Source organism: Coturnix japonica, chromosome 2 (genome assembly GCF_001577835.2).
Source record: "Coturnix japonica isolate 7356 chromosome 2, Coturnix japonica 2.1, whole genome shotgun sequence".
Classification (NCBI taxonomy): domain Eukaryota; kingdom Metazoa; phylum Chordata; class Aves; order Galliformes; family Phasianidae; genus Coturnix; species Coturnix japonica.
The window spans coordinates 11997982-12016788 of record NC_029517.1 but is presented as its reverse complement, the minus strand read 5'-3'; the positions used below and the strand labels follow the sequence as shown (position 1 = coordinate 12016788).

Sequence of the window (18807 nt, the reverse complement as noted above, 5' to 3'; positions counted from 1 at the left end):
GACAGTCTTAGAAGGAGTATCTGTTTTTATGCATTCCTGAGGAAGTAAATTAGGGTTACCACATATTTAAAATTATTATAAAATTAAAATTAGGGTTGCCACATATTTAACAATATTACTGCCTCCAAAAATCTTAAAATCTCTCTCAAAAAAAAAAAAAAAAAAAAAGGAATTAACAAAAGAAAATACAATAATAATAATAATTAAAAATCACTGTACACCGGTAGTTAAATACTTTTTCTATATTTTATTTATTTCCTTTTAAAATCGATACTTCATTCCACTATCATAAGGTATTTCCTTCCTGATTTAGGCTATCAATACTTATTTTGCATAGCCCAGTATTAGTCTGATACTCTAAAGCACAAACAGTAGCATCAGTTCCCCTACGGTCTCCTCTTACAATTTGATAACTTGTAAGAGTGTACCATACTTTGTTAGGAAACTGAACTCTCAGTATAACTGTAATAAATAGAATTTTCAAGAGCTTCAATGGTGAGAGCAGGTTTTTTCCATACTTACCAAACTTAAGCTTTCTTAATTGATGACAAGTTCTTTTTTTGAAAGAGATTTTGTAGTAGAAGTAATCAGTTTCAAGATATTAAAGCTTGAATTCAACCAGCACAAGGTATTGTAAAAAATACATCTGCACAAGTAACCAGCTGAACAAATCCCCATCATAAATTAGCTTAACCTCCCACAAATGAGTAAAAACTTCATATCTTTCAACCACTAAAATTTTCCACTTTTCCAGTGTGGTTAAGCACACAGCAAACTTAGCCTCTCGCTTAGGAGAGGGAGAGTGGAAGGCAGCTGATGCTTTGTACAACTGTCCGTGTGCAGAGCCATAAAGGACAGGAAGCAGCATGCAGAAATTGATTTTTTCCTAATACTGCTCTTATTCTATTCTCCTCCAGAGACAGAGGTGGCACAGTTCCTATAAGCCAAAACAATTTCTTTTGCTCAAAGTTCTGAAAAGGTATAACAACAAAATCAAGATCCGGACAAAGAAATAAAGAAGGATCATTTCATGCACAAAAACACTCCATTCAGTTGGTGCATGAGTTACTGTTAACCGACGGTAATTTGTTATTAGACAGACCATCATCCCATCTGAATGAATAGACATTTCTGCCTCCTACATAATGAGAAGTTTTCTGTACCTTTGTATTTTATAAATAATTCCATTTTTCTATTGATTCGTGTTTACAGTTTTCAGTACAAACATTTAAAGCAGACTTCTTTTATCCATGCTACACAAACATCTCCTTCCATGTAGCACCCACCAGCCACGTACAGCGAAAGTTTTTGTTAAAGTGAGAGCAAAGGGAAAAAAGATAAAAGCTGATCCAGGGGTGTGTTCAGGGAAGTGTCTTTAAGTCATTGAGATACTAAGTGACTCTGCTCTGAGTTATGCAGGACAGCAGTACTGCTTACAGTTTCTATTGAAACCTCCTGCTGTAAGACATGTCTTACATGCCACAGTGCACAGTGCAGATGAAATTATTTATGCTAAGAGTGAGTTAAATTGGGCCTCTGTTTGGTACAGAAGATACTGCAGAAATTCTGCAAGGAGTTCATGCCTACTGATATCTGTACTGTCTAGAAGAATATATTTCTCCCGTTTACCAGAATATTTTTGCTGTAGTCCACTTTCATAGAAAACTGCCTTCCTCCTACTGAGATGCACACCAGTTCTTTTTATACAGGAAGTGTCCAAAGTTACTCATCAACTTTTTGGATGGCAGAAACAAAAGTTGGAATGGAGCAGAGATGCATTCCCTGAGAGCTGTGCTTTGCAGCTCAGCTCAAAATATCATTACTATCAGCATGTAACAAAAAAACTTCTTCAGGGCTGGAATCATACGCAGTTTTGCCGGTGTTAACCAAACAGCAAAACATAAGGAAAACAACCTGCCATAGGGAAGCACCATGCTTTCTTTGTTGCTGAACCAGCTGCAAAGCTGTTTGCCTTCTAAAGCAAACAAACACACATATTGTAAAATATGCCAATGAACAACCCAGACCATTTTTCTTCCATTCAGCATGATTCAGCATTAGCGCGCCTGATCTAAACATCCAACTGGAAAGGTGTATGCTGCTTTTAACTTCAATACAGTATCACAGTATCACAGTCTCGTGCGGGTTGGAAGAGACCTTAGAGATCATCAAGTCCAACGCCCCGGGATTCGAGCCCCTGTGTAGCACAGCGGCACTTCTACCACTTGCGCCACAGGGGGGGATTCGAACCCGAGCCCCGGCGCTGCAACGCGGCATTCCCACCACTTGCACCACCGGGGCACATACCATTAAGAGAAGATTTTATAGTGCAGAAGCCATCAGGTCACAAAGGGAATTCTCATTTCTTCTGGAGCTGCAGCTGGAAGCCCTCCTGAGACTGGTACTGACATGCATCATCAGTTACAATTAAATGCAGTAATTTTTAAAAAAGGTTCTTTCTCAAAATTCTTTGGGGACTGTGGGCAATGGCAAGTTTATGATATTTGAAATGAAAATTGATCAATATAACTCTAAAACTGTCAAATCACCATATTGCCACTGTACTTGATAGTAGCATTCTGCAGTATTTTTAATGAGAATACAGATTCCAACTCCTTAAGATTTAGTTCAGTGTACTGCCCCTGCAGGGCTCTGCTGGAGGCTTGGGTGAAAGGGACAGAAGTGAAGTGCTTTTGCTGTGCTTTTAATTTCAGATGATTTGCAATATATAACAAGCTTCTCATCAAAGACTTTGCAGCTCGTAGATAAAATGATGCATTAGTATGATCCGTGTACTTTAATTACTGGCTGTCAGTGCATAAACTCATTAGTGATTGTAACCTGCACTTGTACCACTAAAGACTCCCAGCACGATTAACACAACCAGAATGTCCTTCACAGCGCATGCTGACACATCCATGTCCACTACCTCATTTACCACTACACCAATTTCTAAATAGTGAAAGAGTAGTGTATTTTTCATTTGCTTTTATCTTCTTATGTCTAATGCAAAGTGTAGTGAGTTTTGAGGGTTTTATTTCTATATGGAATTACAACAGGAGGTAAACAGGTTGAAGACCTCTTCATGGCAATTCTCTGGAAGGAGATCGAAAGATCTCTACAAAGCTGCTTAGCTATTTCTACAGCAAGTTATTCACCTCTCGTTCAGGGCCTTCAATACAAGAAACCATCTGGGACTCAGAAAATGTTTGGCTGTATCTTTTTTCATGTAAGCAGAACATTTTGGAAAAGGGTTTTTGTTATATTTTGTTTTGTTTTTTTGCCTTCTGACAGTCTCAGATTGATACCTCCATACTGAAGAGAGACAAGACTTTGTTTAATCCTTTGAGGTTACAATTTCATTTGACCAACTCTGGGCAAGTGTCTATAAATACATTTATTGGCTCGATCATTATAAAAGCTGCTCTTCTCTTTTTTTATGATCCACTGTGTCCATGCTAGACAGTGGTCAGTTTGATGTCACACATTAATTCTAAAAGCAGCAATTACCAAAGCAGCTTTATGTAAATACGGATCTGTCTGATACAAATTTCTGTTTACTAACGCAGTAATATACACTCATTTTTGCATGCCCTTTGAAGTTTCGGTAAACAGACTCCTGTTTATTTTATTGTACTGGGTTTTCGTTGCTTTATGGACTTGAATAAACAAGACCAAGTGGACCCTCATTTCTCAAAAAATAAACAAACAAAAAACTGTATCTTTTTCAGGAAAAATAATTATATATAGGAAATTAATAAACCCAGTAATGTGATGGACATACAGAAATTCACACACACACACACACACACAAAAAAAAATAAATACTACTCACAAAAGAATTCCATGCAACCATATTTGGCCCCCTGTGTTATTTCTTAAGGTAAAAAAAAAAAAAAAAAAAAAAAACCATACATACCATACATAGAGGTCAGCTGCTATTCAGCAGCAGCTTTTTATGAACAAATTATACCAGTTTTCGTGTTTTCCTCAAAAGGAACTGTACCAGTCAATAAGTAACTCATTCCTCATAAACACCCACATGTCTTAAGAATTTGACACAACTGCATTGTTGATCTCCCTTTTTCCTCTCAGAAAATTCAGCTTATTTTATCATTCTACATTTCATTTTCAAAGCTTGCTTTGTTTTGCAGTGTATTGAAGAACACAACCTCTGAAGATACAATAATCTGGATACAGCCTAGCCATCAAATGCATGCAGCAAGGATAGGGTCTCATTCACCCATTATCAGAAACCTCTAATCTTAGGCCATTCCCCAAAGAGTAAAAAGAGGACTCCTGAATTAATGAAGTATCTCAGCTTTATGCCTATTCTTGGCTTTGACCTGCAGTGTGGGTCATTTCCAGCCAACTGGTAAAAACTGCCTTAGGATACAGGAGATGAATATCTAATATTCTAATAAAAAACATGGTCATTTGCATTCCCTATTTATAATGGAAATAGATGTGAAGAATGACAACTCTGTAGTTATCTTGATGACTTTAGAGAATCTAGAAAGATTTATCTTCAGAAATGACCCCTCCTGTAGCTCCATGAATTGAATTAATTTGTTATGCATTGATAATAGCTCATTAGATGCCCATGAGGAGAAAGACAATTTAAAAGCCAATGTTATGCCTAAGTTCTATCATTTTATGTTCAGAAATTTCCAAACTTATGCAATTCCAATTCATATATTCAATGCTGTCCTTTGATTGACAAGGAAAGACCGACCTGAAAAACAGCAGTGAGCAGAGGTCCTGAAGAATAGACAATTTCCTGTACACCTGGTGCTGTATGAAGCTATACAGTACCAAAGAAAATGGCCTAGGTTAGGAATAAACTAAACTATGTCTCATTGCATATCCAAATCGTTCTGTTGATCTCTCATGTTTACAAAGGAAAATAAAAAATGTAACAATCTTTGCAGGTAAACACAGAAAACTGAAACTTATTAGGCAGGGTGTTTTGATTTTTCTCAGACTGAGACAGGAAAAAACGCTTCCTAATCAATTCACTCTTTATTTACTATTCTCACAATAAAACCTCAGAAAACATAATGCTAAGCAACCAAAGTAGCCTGTGATAGTTGTTATTTTGTAACTACAGTTCTGAAACTGGGTTTTACTTCTGTAAGCTTCTTGAAAGAATGCTAAAAAGGCATTGTTTTCCATAGCATCATTTTAAAGAAAAATAAATGAATCAGTCAGCTTAAAAGGCTATGAAGCTACAGTTCTTCCTGTACACATCATACTTTGAAAGCAGTTTCCTCTTCTCACAAAATAATGCCTCATATTTTATGATGTTGGCCCATGACGTCAGAGACAGATGTTGGCGGTATGGCATTAAAGGTGGAACTTTCTCCACAGTGCTTTTTGTTCCCATGTGACAGAGGACAGCAGACAGGCAGTCTGACTGAGTGGCATCTGCCATGGAAGCGTGGATGAAGCAAAGCTTATAACTTGCCAGTACTATCCTGATAAGTGCAGGTAAATGCTTTAAGGCATACCTCTAAAATGAATATTTGAAAGTTTCTATGGTTGTTTTTATGCTTAGAAAATTGCACCTGCAGGCCAACAACAAAAATGCTGTGAAGGGGACAGAGTAACCATGATAGCTTCTCAAGCTAAGAAAACTTAGTGTTTGTGTCCTCCTTGTATTAACAGATGACCAGAGAACAGCAGTGACTAATGACCAAAGCAGTGGGACGGTGCCCAGGTGGCAGCAAAGCAAGGCCTGCAGGTGGTAGCAAAGCCTGGAGGCAGCAGCTGTGCCCTCCCTACCCTACAACCACTAGTCTCTCCCCTATCAGCCCTTACTAAAACCACAATTGCCCTATTTAACAATATATAGAGGGGACTCAGCAGACCTCTCAGGAAAGCACTCAACTTTGAGGGATTAATTGACTCCTCAGACTTATAAACTCATCTCAGGCCTCAGCCAGACTCTTTCCTGATGACTTAACCAATGAAGGACAAGCAGCATTTGTTTCAGACCCAAATTCAGTCCTAACAGAAGCCCAGTAGGTGAGTAGACTGTTCTAGTTTTAATTCCCACCCGGTGAAGTTCACCATTTTCCCCTCAATCACACTACTCTGAGACTACTTTTCTTGCATGACTAGTACTCATTGCATGATGACTTAAATTCATTTAAAAAAACAACAAACACAGCAAAAAAAGGCTGAAATAATCACTGCTGGCACTGCTCAGACTCACATCAGGACACTGCAGGAAAGCCATGCCTGCTGTGTGGCTTGTACTTTGAATTTTACTGACTTGCTTTGGACTTGCTTTGCATCAATATACAGCCCTGGTAATATGAAAACAAGGCAGACAGGTAAATGTATGAGTATGCATCTGCAGGAACATTTAGTGTATACTGCAAATATGGTTTAAACACACAACTCTGGGTTACAACTTTATAGATAAAAACTGTCCAAAACTGAGATCCAATTGTGCATCTCTAATCTATACAATTTAAAAATAAAATGACTAAACCTATACTTCCAATCTAATTTTTCTTTTCTTTCATAATTCAATCTTTCATCAAGTTACTATTTCAGGCCCTTGGTTTTTTTTTTATTTTACCCTCCAGCCCAAGGAGAGCTACAGTAACATAAAAAATTGAAAGAAACGGAGATGAACATTTGAACATGGAAATTTATAAGTATATGTACACTTAGATGAACGGCAGAGTAAAAGTCAGTCATTCATTACAACTTATATTCTTCTGTAGTTGAGAAGTCCGTGCCTTCAGTATAGCTTTCACCACCTCTCTGAAAAATGCTATATACCACTGCTACTGAAGGAAAACTATAAACATCCTGTACATGTTCCAACACTCCTCCATCACCAGGAAGATACTCAATCACTCAGATCCCCTTAGCATTCTTAGCACTGTGTTCTCTCACGTGCTGACCAGACACTGCTCACCCAAACCCATCACACAAGGAGAAGGGGTAGCAAAGCACTGGAAGAAAATGACTTATTCTTCCCACTTTACTGATGAACAACAGAGATTGAGAGTGATCAGCACACTAGCTCAGCCTCAGAGCAAAGTGCAAACGAAACACAAGCTCTCAGATCTTTCCAGAATCTTGCATTAATAATCTTCTGAGGAGCAGAGAGGAAATTTGATAGGTGGGCTTTTACAAATTGATATCTCACAGAAATGAAAAGAAATAAGAAAAAAAAAAAAAAAAAGAAAAAGAAAAAAAATGGTGAAAGAACAAGAGATGAAGAAAACTGTAATTTCACTTTGGATTGTTTATTTTGCTTATTGGCTTTTTCCCTACTTCTTAGCAAGTCTGGTCACAAATGACTTTTCTATTCAAACAGCTGAATTCTTTGTATATGTAGTACCCAGCAAACAGTAGAGTACAAAATCCAGTGATACACATTTTCTGTTATCTCTCTGTGCACCAGACAAGGATTTTTCATTTTATATCTCCCATTCTCAACATGCAACATTTTGAAAGTCAGAAATGCTGAGTTTTTCCATTGAGATTTTAATTCTTATGGCACCAAACTATTACTTTGTGCAGAAAGCCAGATTCTTCTCAGTGGTAAGCAGTGAAGTAGCAAGAGTCAATGGATACAAACTGAAATACAAGTATGTCCATAAGGGTCACCAAACACTGGAAGAGATTGCCCAGAGAGGTGATGCAGTCTTCAACTTTGGAGATATATGTACACAAAACCTGACTGGACAAAGACCTGAGCAACCTGATCTGACTGATATCACCTTGAGCAGAGTGGTTGGACAAGACGACCTAAAGCAGTACCTTCCAACCTCAGCTATTCTATGATCCTGTGAAACTCGTGAATTTTACACACATCAGGAAAACAATAACACATGCTATGTTTATTTTATGTTTCACTCTCTCTGGGTGCATTTGCTCTATACTATTTTATCATGACATGATAAGCCTACCCAGCAATGATTTTCTATGCAAAGAAAGAAAACTGGTGCACATAACTTTTTTTTGCCTGTTTTCTTTTTTAAATATCTATTCCTCTCTCTCTCACAACAACATTTTCTGCATTAAAACTTTATTTAGTAATTTGTAAATAACTCTCTCATTTTTTCCTTCCCCTTTTCCTACATGCAGTCACATCCAAAATGACAAAATCTGTGAATCTCACCAAAAAGAAATAAGGTTGTTCCCAGAATGATATCTTTTAGTCCGTAATTTTCCTTACTGGTCTAATGAATTTCCAGTCAGACAGTCAGATTCCTTGCCTATAGAATAAAATTTGTACACTCTGTTTTAATATAAGGAAACTTTCAATCCCTCTGAATTATAGTTAAATCTATTGAAATAACACACCATTGGTGACAGTGATAGAGAAAATTTCACTACGCCATTTTCAAAATGACTTCAAAGCTAAAGGAAACAGTTTTCAGTTGAATCTGATCTCGACATGGACAGATCGTTTTTGTTTGGCATATACATCTCATATAATGCACACGTGTTTTTTTTTCCTTTGTGGCTAAAGAAAATAAAAATTGCAATTCTGTTTATAAGGAGATTTAGAGGCACAGCATCTTTCAGAGGAAAATAATTTAAATGCAATAATTTGAATATGTGAATATCTGTCTCAAGCCAATAAGAATATAAAAAAATTCTGCAAGAGGGATGGTGAGAAACACAAAGCTTTATAGTTAAGGGATTTGACACTACATGAGATTTAGGTCATTCTTACATGGCTTAGACTTCTTTCTCTGCAGTTTATGGAGCCCATAAAGATAAGGCTTCTAAGCAGGAAAAAAGCATATCCTAAAAACATTTATTCCTACAAGGCATGGCTATTCTCAACCTCATATACAGATGTGGGAAACCTACATAAACAGACAGCAAAAAACCTGGCTGCTGACTAAATGGCAAAGGCAAAAAGAGGGAAAAAAGTGATGTGCCAAGTATATTCAGCTATGTGTTTGCTGTTGATGATCCACCCTGCAGAGCATGTTGCATGCCATTTGCTTTGCTCCAGGTGGGTGAATCCAGGAGCGAGAGAGGCACAGAAGCCCGTGCACAATCATTTTTCTCTCCCATTGCTCTCTATCAGCGTACATTATTGCCTCTTTATGCTATACCACTGCTGTTATCTCAGATGCAACAATACATGAATCAAACTCAGAAAAGTCACCGTGGGAAATTTTTCATAAGCCACGTAGTCATTCTATATCCCTGTCTCAAGCAATACAGATTAACTAAATTAGCAGTATAAGTAATTTGAAATAATATGCAACTCTTCATCACAAACACAGGTGCAAATTTAAAAAAAAAAAAAAAGAAAATCATAAAGGTGGGGTGGGGGGAGATAATTAACTCACAGTCGTTATAAGAGAAAACATATCTGGTTGTTGCATTTATGTTCTTGTACACTAACACAAACATCTAAGGGAAAGGAAACAATTTTCATTACTGCAGCTCTTGTTTTAAGGGCAGCTACTTAAGCCAGTAGGCTTTCATTCTACATTATTAAGACTGTGAGCCAAATTAACAGTTATTCAGAAAAGAAAACATCAAAAAATTTTCTACTGTGATGGAAGGAACCACGTCTGGTGCACCTGAGCTGCATACAATCTGTTCAACTGTACAGTTCAATAAAATTCAAACAAAATTACAGCTTGCAAATCAGGTATTACTGCAGGCCTTTGAGAAGATATTTTTACTAAGAGATTTCTTGTTTCATTAGAATGGCTCAAGGAAGCAAGAAACGTGATTAAGCCAAGCTCTGAATCACTATGTAATGCAGATATGTCTCAAGCACAAAATTCTATTTGAAAGTTATTTTAATATTCACTTTTAAAAGAATCCTGAGAACTGAATTTACCTAAGAAAATGGTTGATGATCATGAGCTGACTTTGTAAATACTTGCACAGAGGAGGAGACTTTATCATTTGACTGAGACCAGTCAGGAGGATGCAGAAGGAAGAGGACAGGAATTACAGAGCTGACTACAGCCTCCAATATTACAATAACTTGTATTAAAAATCCATAATCACGATAATTCTTCAAACACATGAGCACTATTGGATAGAAAGCATCAATGGTTTCAGACAGAAAGCGTCTGGTTTCAAGCTGCTCTTACAAGGTTTAAGTACAACCGGACAACACAGGAAAAAGTCAAAATTCCAATTCAAAGGAAGCACAGAGAGCACTGACATATCACAAGAATAAACGTTTTTCTTTTCAATAAAGGGATATGAAAAAAAAATGAGAAATCACTTCCATCCTAATATATAAAGGCACTGTAACTTCATCAACACGATCCTTCTCCCATATTTTTCCTCTTTCCTGGTGCCCTCATCTGTTTTTATGTGCCCGGAACTACTGGCATATGTCCTGGCTCTTCACAGCCTTCAGTGCATGGCAGCACTCTCTCCTCTTAATTTCATCTAATCTTGGGCATCTGCCCATTTTCCTGCCATTTCAAATTGTTCTTACCCAAAATGAAATAAACACCAGTGAGGAGCCTTCTCTCACTTGCCCCTGAGAAATAAATCCCTTCTGCCAGATACATGCAGCTTCTCTCTGCTAATTCCACCAAAAATTGGACAGAGTTTCTACCTGTCAATTATTCCTCTTTAGAGGTGACGGGCTGAAAGTAATGTCACTTCTTAGAGTCAGTAGGTGGATGAAGCTTTTGGCAACTCTCCCAGAAACCCTTTTCTTGTTTCTGTGAGAGACATATAGATATTGCTGGGGTAAAGTTGCTAACCTACAACTGTGCTGCAAATCTCAGCCCAAGAACATATGTTCTTGTGCTGTCAAGAAAAGGAAATGCAGTAAAAACATTACGTAGTGCCAACCGCCCACAAAAGATATATGGGTGCTCAAGCCCAATGCACAGAGCAGAAAATTAAGATTGTTCTCATTGCTTTGCTTGAGATGTCTGTGTCATCTATAATCAGTGAAACAATCTGAAACAAAGCACAGCCATCTCTTTTTGTTATTCCGAGTAGCTTAAGAAAACAAATAGTAGTGAGTAGTCGTTATAGTTCAAACGACCTAAATATACTTCAAAAATTCCCTGTTAGTATTTGGGTAAGTGATAGATTCTTTAAATGTAGAGGAAATAATGAATTTTAGAATAACAATGCAAATGAATTTGCTGCTAGTATTGGGATATGAAAGGAGAATTGTTAATATCAGTTACTAAAAGAAATAGGATTCACTAATAAATCTTGATGAACACGACGGAATCAAGATGCTGGCAATACAAACAATGTAGCACAAATTCACTCAGTGAATATTCATAACATATGGTGTACAAGCAATTATTATTCAATTGCAGTTGTTTACTGCATCTTATCTATTAAAAATAACCTACAAAGCAATCAGTTCTATTTGAAGGACTGATGTATACAGTGTGTAAAATAAGATATAAAAAAACCAACAGTATAAACATTAACAATATCTGTTGTGCTAACAAATGTACATTAGTTCTCCACCATTTTCCTGATTTAATATTCCTTTGTCGCTAGCTTCCCATCACAACGGGAATTCCATTTTGGTCACCATGCTTCAGTAGACATCAAATATTTTCATGAAAATCATGAGCAAGTTCATAATGAACAACTAATGATGCAAGAACATGAGTGTGAAAGATCAGCTGCTGTTCAACTCTCCAATTTCTGCTAACTTCACATACTAAAAGAAATCTGATTATGCTATGTCTGGCTCTCCAATATCTATGCTAGTGGAGTAATGAAGTGCAGTTTCATTATCATTTCAGAAAAATTAACTGAAAATAGTAACACTTCAAAGGGATTATCACTTTTCTCCTCCAGATCAGAATACTATGAAATACTTTTCAGATCAACATACACTTCTGTGTCACACCAGCACAAGTAATGATATACCTTTACCTACCCAAAATTCTGATCAAGGCGAGACCTAGAGACCTAAAGATAAAGACCCTGCATTTTGGTCACAACATCTCCAGGCAACTCTACTTAAAGAAGAGTGCAGGTAGAGGTACTGAAACCACATTGGAAAGGAGAAGAAAGAAAAAAAAAAAAAAAAAAAAAAAAAAAAAAAAAAGGAAGCAAATATCAGGCACATAAAACTGTTTTAGTTTTAATAACATTAACAAAGAGAGATAGGGTTTGTAATTTTTGTTTTGCTTTACTTGACTCAGAAAATGAAAACTAGCATTGCTGTGTCAGAAAGACAGAGTCAGAGTAGCTGTAGGCATGAAGATTATTCAATGACATTAGGACTTCTGCAGAGATCAGTGGAAATCATTATAGAGACTATTTGCATTCAAAGAAAACATGTGACAGTATTTAGGTCCAATTGGCAGAATAAGGAGTAATCAGAGCTTTGGTGGCAATTAATGGTGAAATCAAACATTTGTAATGCCTGCTGTGGGTATCACTAAGGGCTTCCTCAAAAGGTACACATGAAACTGTGTTCAGCTGATAGTGTGGTTGGACAAAGTCAGGAAATGCACATTTACCCATTAAGAGAAGGACAAAAAGAAAAGTCAAAATGTATGCACATTTCACATTTACTGAATGAAGAGGAGTAAAGAAATATACCAAAATATACCTTTCTGTCGTGTGTAGTGGGTACGCCAGGGGTGTTCTGCTTGAGAAAGCCCGCTGTTGTGGACCACCTTGTGGGGTTTTTCCGTGAAGGCTCTTCTGAAGAAAAATTTGTATCACTTACAGAGGTTGAGAGGCCAATCAGTGCAGGGTCACTACTCCGCCGTACATGAAGAGGCATATCTGAAGAATGAAACAGACAGTAAATAAACACTGACTAGATTTAAAATGTTTTTCACATCAGGAAAGAAAATTTTTTTCAAGCTCTGGATGGGTGGTTTTGGCCAAATGTGATATTGTAGAGTATGTGGCTACTGACCCAGCATAGTTCCTCAAGGACAAGATCTGCTTCTTTTAAAACCACAGTCTCGCTGCTTGACCATATAAGAAGGAAACAAGGGCCAAACAAAACTCTTACCCTAATACAGCTCTTTGGTTTGATAAGTACAAAATGGTATCGCTACCATCTGTTGGTTGCTGTGAAAAACACAAAAACCACCTAAGCTTGAACAACTGACTGAAGTAACATAAATGTAAAGAGCAAGTAGACAAACAGTCTCATGCCAAAACCAGGAGTGGACTAAGCTTACACTTCCTGCACCCCCACAACATGCTTGTAGTGTGGGTACCACCAGCCAGAGCATGCAAGAGATGGCAGAGCAGCCTATCTGCAGGGAAAGGCAGCCTCCTCAGCTTTGGAAGTATCTGTTCTGTTCTTTTCTCAGAACACAAGGAAGTGATCATTTTCTGCTCTGCATTCTTCCTTCTCCTGATAGCTGAAACAAGATCTGTGCTGATCTATCCCATTTCCCTTAGCTTTCCAACTAGTATAACTGACAGGAGAAAAAGGTTTCATTAGTAGTAAACCATGCAACAGACAGGTAGGCAGAAAAAGAAAGGGATTTGTAATATATGTGGAGGTCAAAGTTTTGGAAACTTTGATGGCACATTAGTTTCTCTTGAAATACAACTTCATTTTTCCATTTTCATTTATTATCCTACAATAAATATCCACACATCTGTAGTGTCTGTGCCCAAACAGAAGTTTCACTGCTGGCATTTGTGACCTTTTAGCACTCTCCCACTCAACACCAAAAAGGAGGTGATGTGATTTATCAGCCTTATTTCTCTTTACTGCTACACCGAGAACCTTGAATGCAAAGCAAAAAAGGTGAAAACTATGGCAACATAAGCAGCAGAATCACCAGGAAAGGCACAATGGCCAACAGCTGAGAATGATAACCAGGACTATTTTTCAATGCCACGATCAAATATTTCCTGAAGAAGGTGAAGGTTCATGTCTCCCAATACCATCAGGAAAACATAGTGGTAGCAGTCTGAGGAGTGACTAGTCTTAAGCTTTACAATGTTTTTATATTAAACCTACATACAACAACATTAAAATACAAAATCTCATTTTATATGGCATTATAAACACACAGAGGAATATGGTAAATCATGCTACACAAAAAAGAAAAAAATATGCATAGCTGAGGTTTTTCAGAACAATCAGGAATCATGCTGCTGAGATATGCACAAGCGGTACATGGCAAAACACCAAAACACTCATTCCATTTCAAGTCCAACCTGGTAACCAAGGATAACAGAGGATTAATTGGTATTTTTCCTACAAACACTGCATTATTTCCATTTCCTCTGATTTTATTTTATTTTTTCATTTTCATTACAAAGATGTTCACAAGAGATAATTTCTTAATTTCTAGCAAAGAATTCTATTTTTCTTCTATAAACATGTATATAAAAGTATAATGCAACAAGGAGTGAATAAAATAATATTTCAGGAAAGATCCCATTAATTATGCAGAAAATTATTTATGGTCTGAGTCAACTTCTACTTCGAGTTTGAATACTCAGTCTATACTAATAAAACTCATAATTGAGAGTTTTGATTGTTTTGTCTTCAACTACTTCAAGTTTCATGAAGCAGCTGAAGGCAAATCTCCTCATTTCCCTCTAGATAGTAAACATAATAAAAGTACACTATCAAATCACCAGAGATCTATATAACAAAGGTGCCACAGCTGTGGTCACTGGCAACAACAGCACAGAGCATAATGAAGTGACCCATTAACAGCAGTGGCTGTGCTTCTGGCTTAGCTCCGAACATACACTCTCATTTATTGGATTAGTCTGGTCAAGAAAGAAGGTCTGAACTATGAGTGTGCCACTTAAGAAAAATACCAATCTATATTTGTTCCAAGCAGCAGCCCATGAATATTATCCTGCTTGCCTTAGCTACCCACCCTACAACAGGGAACTATAATTTTCAAACATGAGTTCACTTACTCCTTATGCTCCTACATCTATATATATATAAGCACAGCGAATGCAAAATGTTCTTCTTTTTTACACTCTTTCTTCAAATTACTTGACAAAACAAAAGTTCAGTTCAGTGATCTTCTGTAAGAGGAGAAGTTGAATTTCTAACCAAGAAATAAAGGAAGAAAATGGTCAGTAATTCTGGAGAAGAGAGAGAAATTCCGTCTGAGTTGGCTTTTTCTTCATAGCTAAAACATCAGAGTTTGAATGATGCAAAGTGTCAGAGACTTCACACAATACATAAAGCTGACTATGCAACAGAATTCCCAAATATGAATGTTCTAAAGAAAACACTAATGAGAGGATTTTCCCTAAAAAAAATCTCTTTGGTAATGAGCTACCTTTAGTATGGCCCATGTCATTTTATTAAGGCTAGCTATTGATGCACCTACAGGCATTTATCATACACTTCTCTCAAAAATGTAGTTCTGTCAATACAAAGATACAGCTTGATCATTTCTAATTGTTCCTTATGAAAACAGTTCTGTAGATAAGGAAATCTGACTTGTATTACTAAACAAAATTCACAATTAAGTGATTTATAAAAGGCATTCATTTACATGTTCTGCCTCTACACATTTTCATGGTGAAACTAGAAACAGACAGATGGTAATTTTTATTATTTTTTTGTTAACGCTGGAATGAGAGAAACAGAGAGAGCTTTAGTGCTTGCTCCTTGGCAATGGACAATACCTCACCAGGTATTAATCCAGGAATTAAATATTACTCATGCTGTGTTAACCACAAGTTCTAAATATAATCTCCTGTATTCTTCAATTCTATTCTGAAAGGTTTCTGTACTGTATGTTAAAACAACAATAAAAAAGCATATACAGAACAGATTTTTCTACCAATATACTGTTGGTTGCAATCTTCTGGTTTACTTAAATTTATAGATTTGAAGAGGATATCCTTTAAAATATTAAAAGAAAAATCAAAGGAAAGGAACTTAATAATTAAATCACTAGATGAAGTATGTATGGGACCAATGCAATGTCACTGATTTCAGGATGATGGCTGATACTGTTTGAAGTCTGTGGTTTCTTTGAAGAGTGGATAAAACAGCAATGAACTCTAATCACAAGGCTTCAAATTCTCTGTGGCACTAATGCACTGTAAATATTGATTCGCTTCTGCAGCTAAGGTGCCTTTTAAATAAGCACTTGAAATGGTAAATCTAATAATGAATTACAGGAAGTTTTAAAAGTCTAAGAATTAAGGAAAAAATTAAATTAAAATCATGAAAGCCACCACTAACTCAGTTCTTGAGCCATATTCAAGGACTTTAAGTATTCAGCAACAAGTCCAACACTGGAACTTGAGAAAGAATTATGTGTGACAGAGAATCCCATTAAGTTATGTATATGGCCACAGTTATGTTAGAAAATGGATATTTGTAGGATAAATCCAAGCTGGGTAACAAAATGCTCACATTCATAACCATGAAACTTTGACTGCAAGTCTCATTTTATTAAAAGCAACAGCAGTTTCACTATAAATTATACAAACAGTCGATGTACATTTTATAACCATCTTTAAATGCTAGGAACACAGAGTTGTACCTTTCCTTCCTGCCAGCAATTCCATTTTTATTTTAAAAGGGTCGTCACCTTTTCTGATTTTCAAATAAGCATACGAGCAAAAGCATGAGAGGATCTGGCAAATTTCATCCATAAAGCCGTATGCTTCATCTCGCCTGCAACCATGCACTGCAAAGGCTGGTGGTCTTTCAGTGCAAAGCTAATATATCTATGTTCTCTCACCAATTTCCTCTAAGAAACGACTGGGGAAATATATATATATACATATGGATGGATGGGTACAGCATAGCCAAGACAATTTAACACTGTGAAGATCTGAGCTGATGTTTCAGTTCCTCACTGTCACGGCAGTTTGCAGTTTGGCGTGTAGTGAGTTTAAGACACTGATATAAAAAATAGACTTAAGGCTGTTTTTGTCCACCTCACACAATCAGGCCCAAAGCTGATTAGCAGACCTAAGTCAGACTACTTTTTCTCCACACTCACATGAGTTTTCTCAGGGAAAACAATGATTCAGTAAAAGCAAAAAACCTCTGTTGAAAAGAGTAGGTTTCACCACGGATATTTCTCAGGTTAGACAGCGTCTTGAAGAAAACGTGCACTATGTACGTTGCGTTGCATACACAAGACACACATACATCCTACCTCAGCAACAGTCAAGTGGTTTAAGGACAGGAGACATGACTGAATGGCTTCCCTGCCTGTGCAACCCAGCCAATTCATCCTAGCACTCGAGTCCACATTGTCCTTCAAGAAAAATGATTAATTAGGTCTATCCTGGGACTCTGGAGAACGGGGCTGTTTCTTTCAGCTTAAAGTACTTGAAAGTACAAGCTAAGATTTCATGAATATTTAACTGAAATATCTGATACAAATATTCAGATTAGCATGCAGTTTCACACAGCTCCAAGGGCAATGGTTCGAATTTCAGTGGGCCCAGTCCAGCTCCTTGTTCCACTCTGCTGGGCACAGCAACACACAAACATCCCTTATGACCTCTGAAATCTCAGATCCCCCAAAGCTGATCAACTTTCATTCCTGCAAGCCTCCAGAGGCAAGATGATAATGACTTCCAAAGATCGCTGAGGCTGCCACAAGCTGGACTACAACTCAGGTTTTCAACACTTGTTCTCTTCAGAGTGAAGAAAAGCAGTTGGAGACACAAAAAAACCAACTGACTGTGAACTTATCTACAGACTGCATTAAACCTAAAGACAATGAACATTAGCCAGCACTTGTCTTCAAGATTAACAGTACAAATCAAAAAGTAGGCAACTTTAATTTTAAAAGAAAAAAATATTAAAATGATAAGCAGTTCCAGGAGGTAAAATACTCCTTGGACAATTGTGTAAACTTTCCTGTAAGCAAACTCATGTATGCAATATGGATAGCACTGCTGGGAGAGATGCACAATGGTAGCACCATGTAGCCACACACTACCAGTTACAGATCTTTTCAGAAACAAAGTTTTAGGAGTAACAGCAAAGGAAAAACTTACACGTAACACTCACACTCTCCTGGTGCAGAGCACTGTTTTTCCCTCAGAAATCCATTCCACTTATGTAACTACTGTTTAACAAAGAATTTACAACATTTCTCAAAATGAATATTCTCTAACTGGTGAAAATCTAAGCCACAAAAAAGTCTTCTTTATACGTATTGTTTCCCCAGATTTATCCTTCTGTTACTAGCAATCTCTCTTTCACTCACAAATCTATATTTTCCTTTCATGCGTCACACATGGTTATAGCACTTCCCATGGTTTTTGCACGGTGTTAAGCAATACATAACTTCACCTCTACCTTAATTCTCGATTGCTGTTCATTTTTGTAACTATTATTCTGGTCTTACACTGTTCAGAAACCATCCAGGATAGTGTCGAAATGTCATCATCTGCGGAAGAATGGATGACAGTAAAAAGAATGCAGCCAATCCATCAAAAAAGTCATAACTGACTTAGTATCGTTTTCAATTTCTTCTAGTAAAATCTAAGTTTTCTATTTTCTTAACCATGCCTGCTCAGTGACTTTAAATTTAAAAATAAGAAAACAACAACATGCCACAGACATTTTAATAACAAAGTAATGTTAAATCCTTGAAAGGCTTAAAATAACAGTCTTCCTTCTTTCTTTAATATTCTTTCTTCTTACTTTTGAATACTGATATCCAGGAGGAAAAAGATGATTGCACCTTGAAACTCAATCTACTCAGACACTGACTTTTAAAGCTAATTAGTGAAAGATCTTTAAAACTGAAATTAAAATTTAATTACGTACACTATCTCCATTTCCTTTCTCTGGGCTTTTTTTTTAAATGCAAATATCTTTGCATGCCAAAAGAAAAGACAAAAATGTCAGATCTTACA

The 18807-nt window shown here is 36.9% G+C and overlaps 1 protein-coding gene across 23 annotated transcripts in view; it reads right to left on the bottom strand.

The window, feature by feature from the left end:
- Positions 1 to 18807, bottom strand: part of PARD3 (par-3 family cell polarity regulator) — a 424465-nt gene that overhangs the window by 249765 nt on the left and 155893 nt on the right. For all 23 annotated transcript variants that reach the window (XM_032443027.1, XM_032443040.1, XM_032443035.1 and 20 more), the window contains exon 4: positions 12566 to 12744. In XM_032443027.1, coding sequence (XP_032298918.1) covers positions 12566 to 12744 — 179 coding nt within the window. The remainder of the gene's footprint in view (positions 1 to 12565; positions 12745 to 18807) is intronic.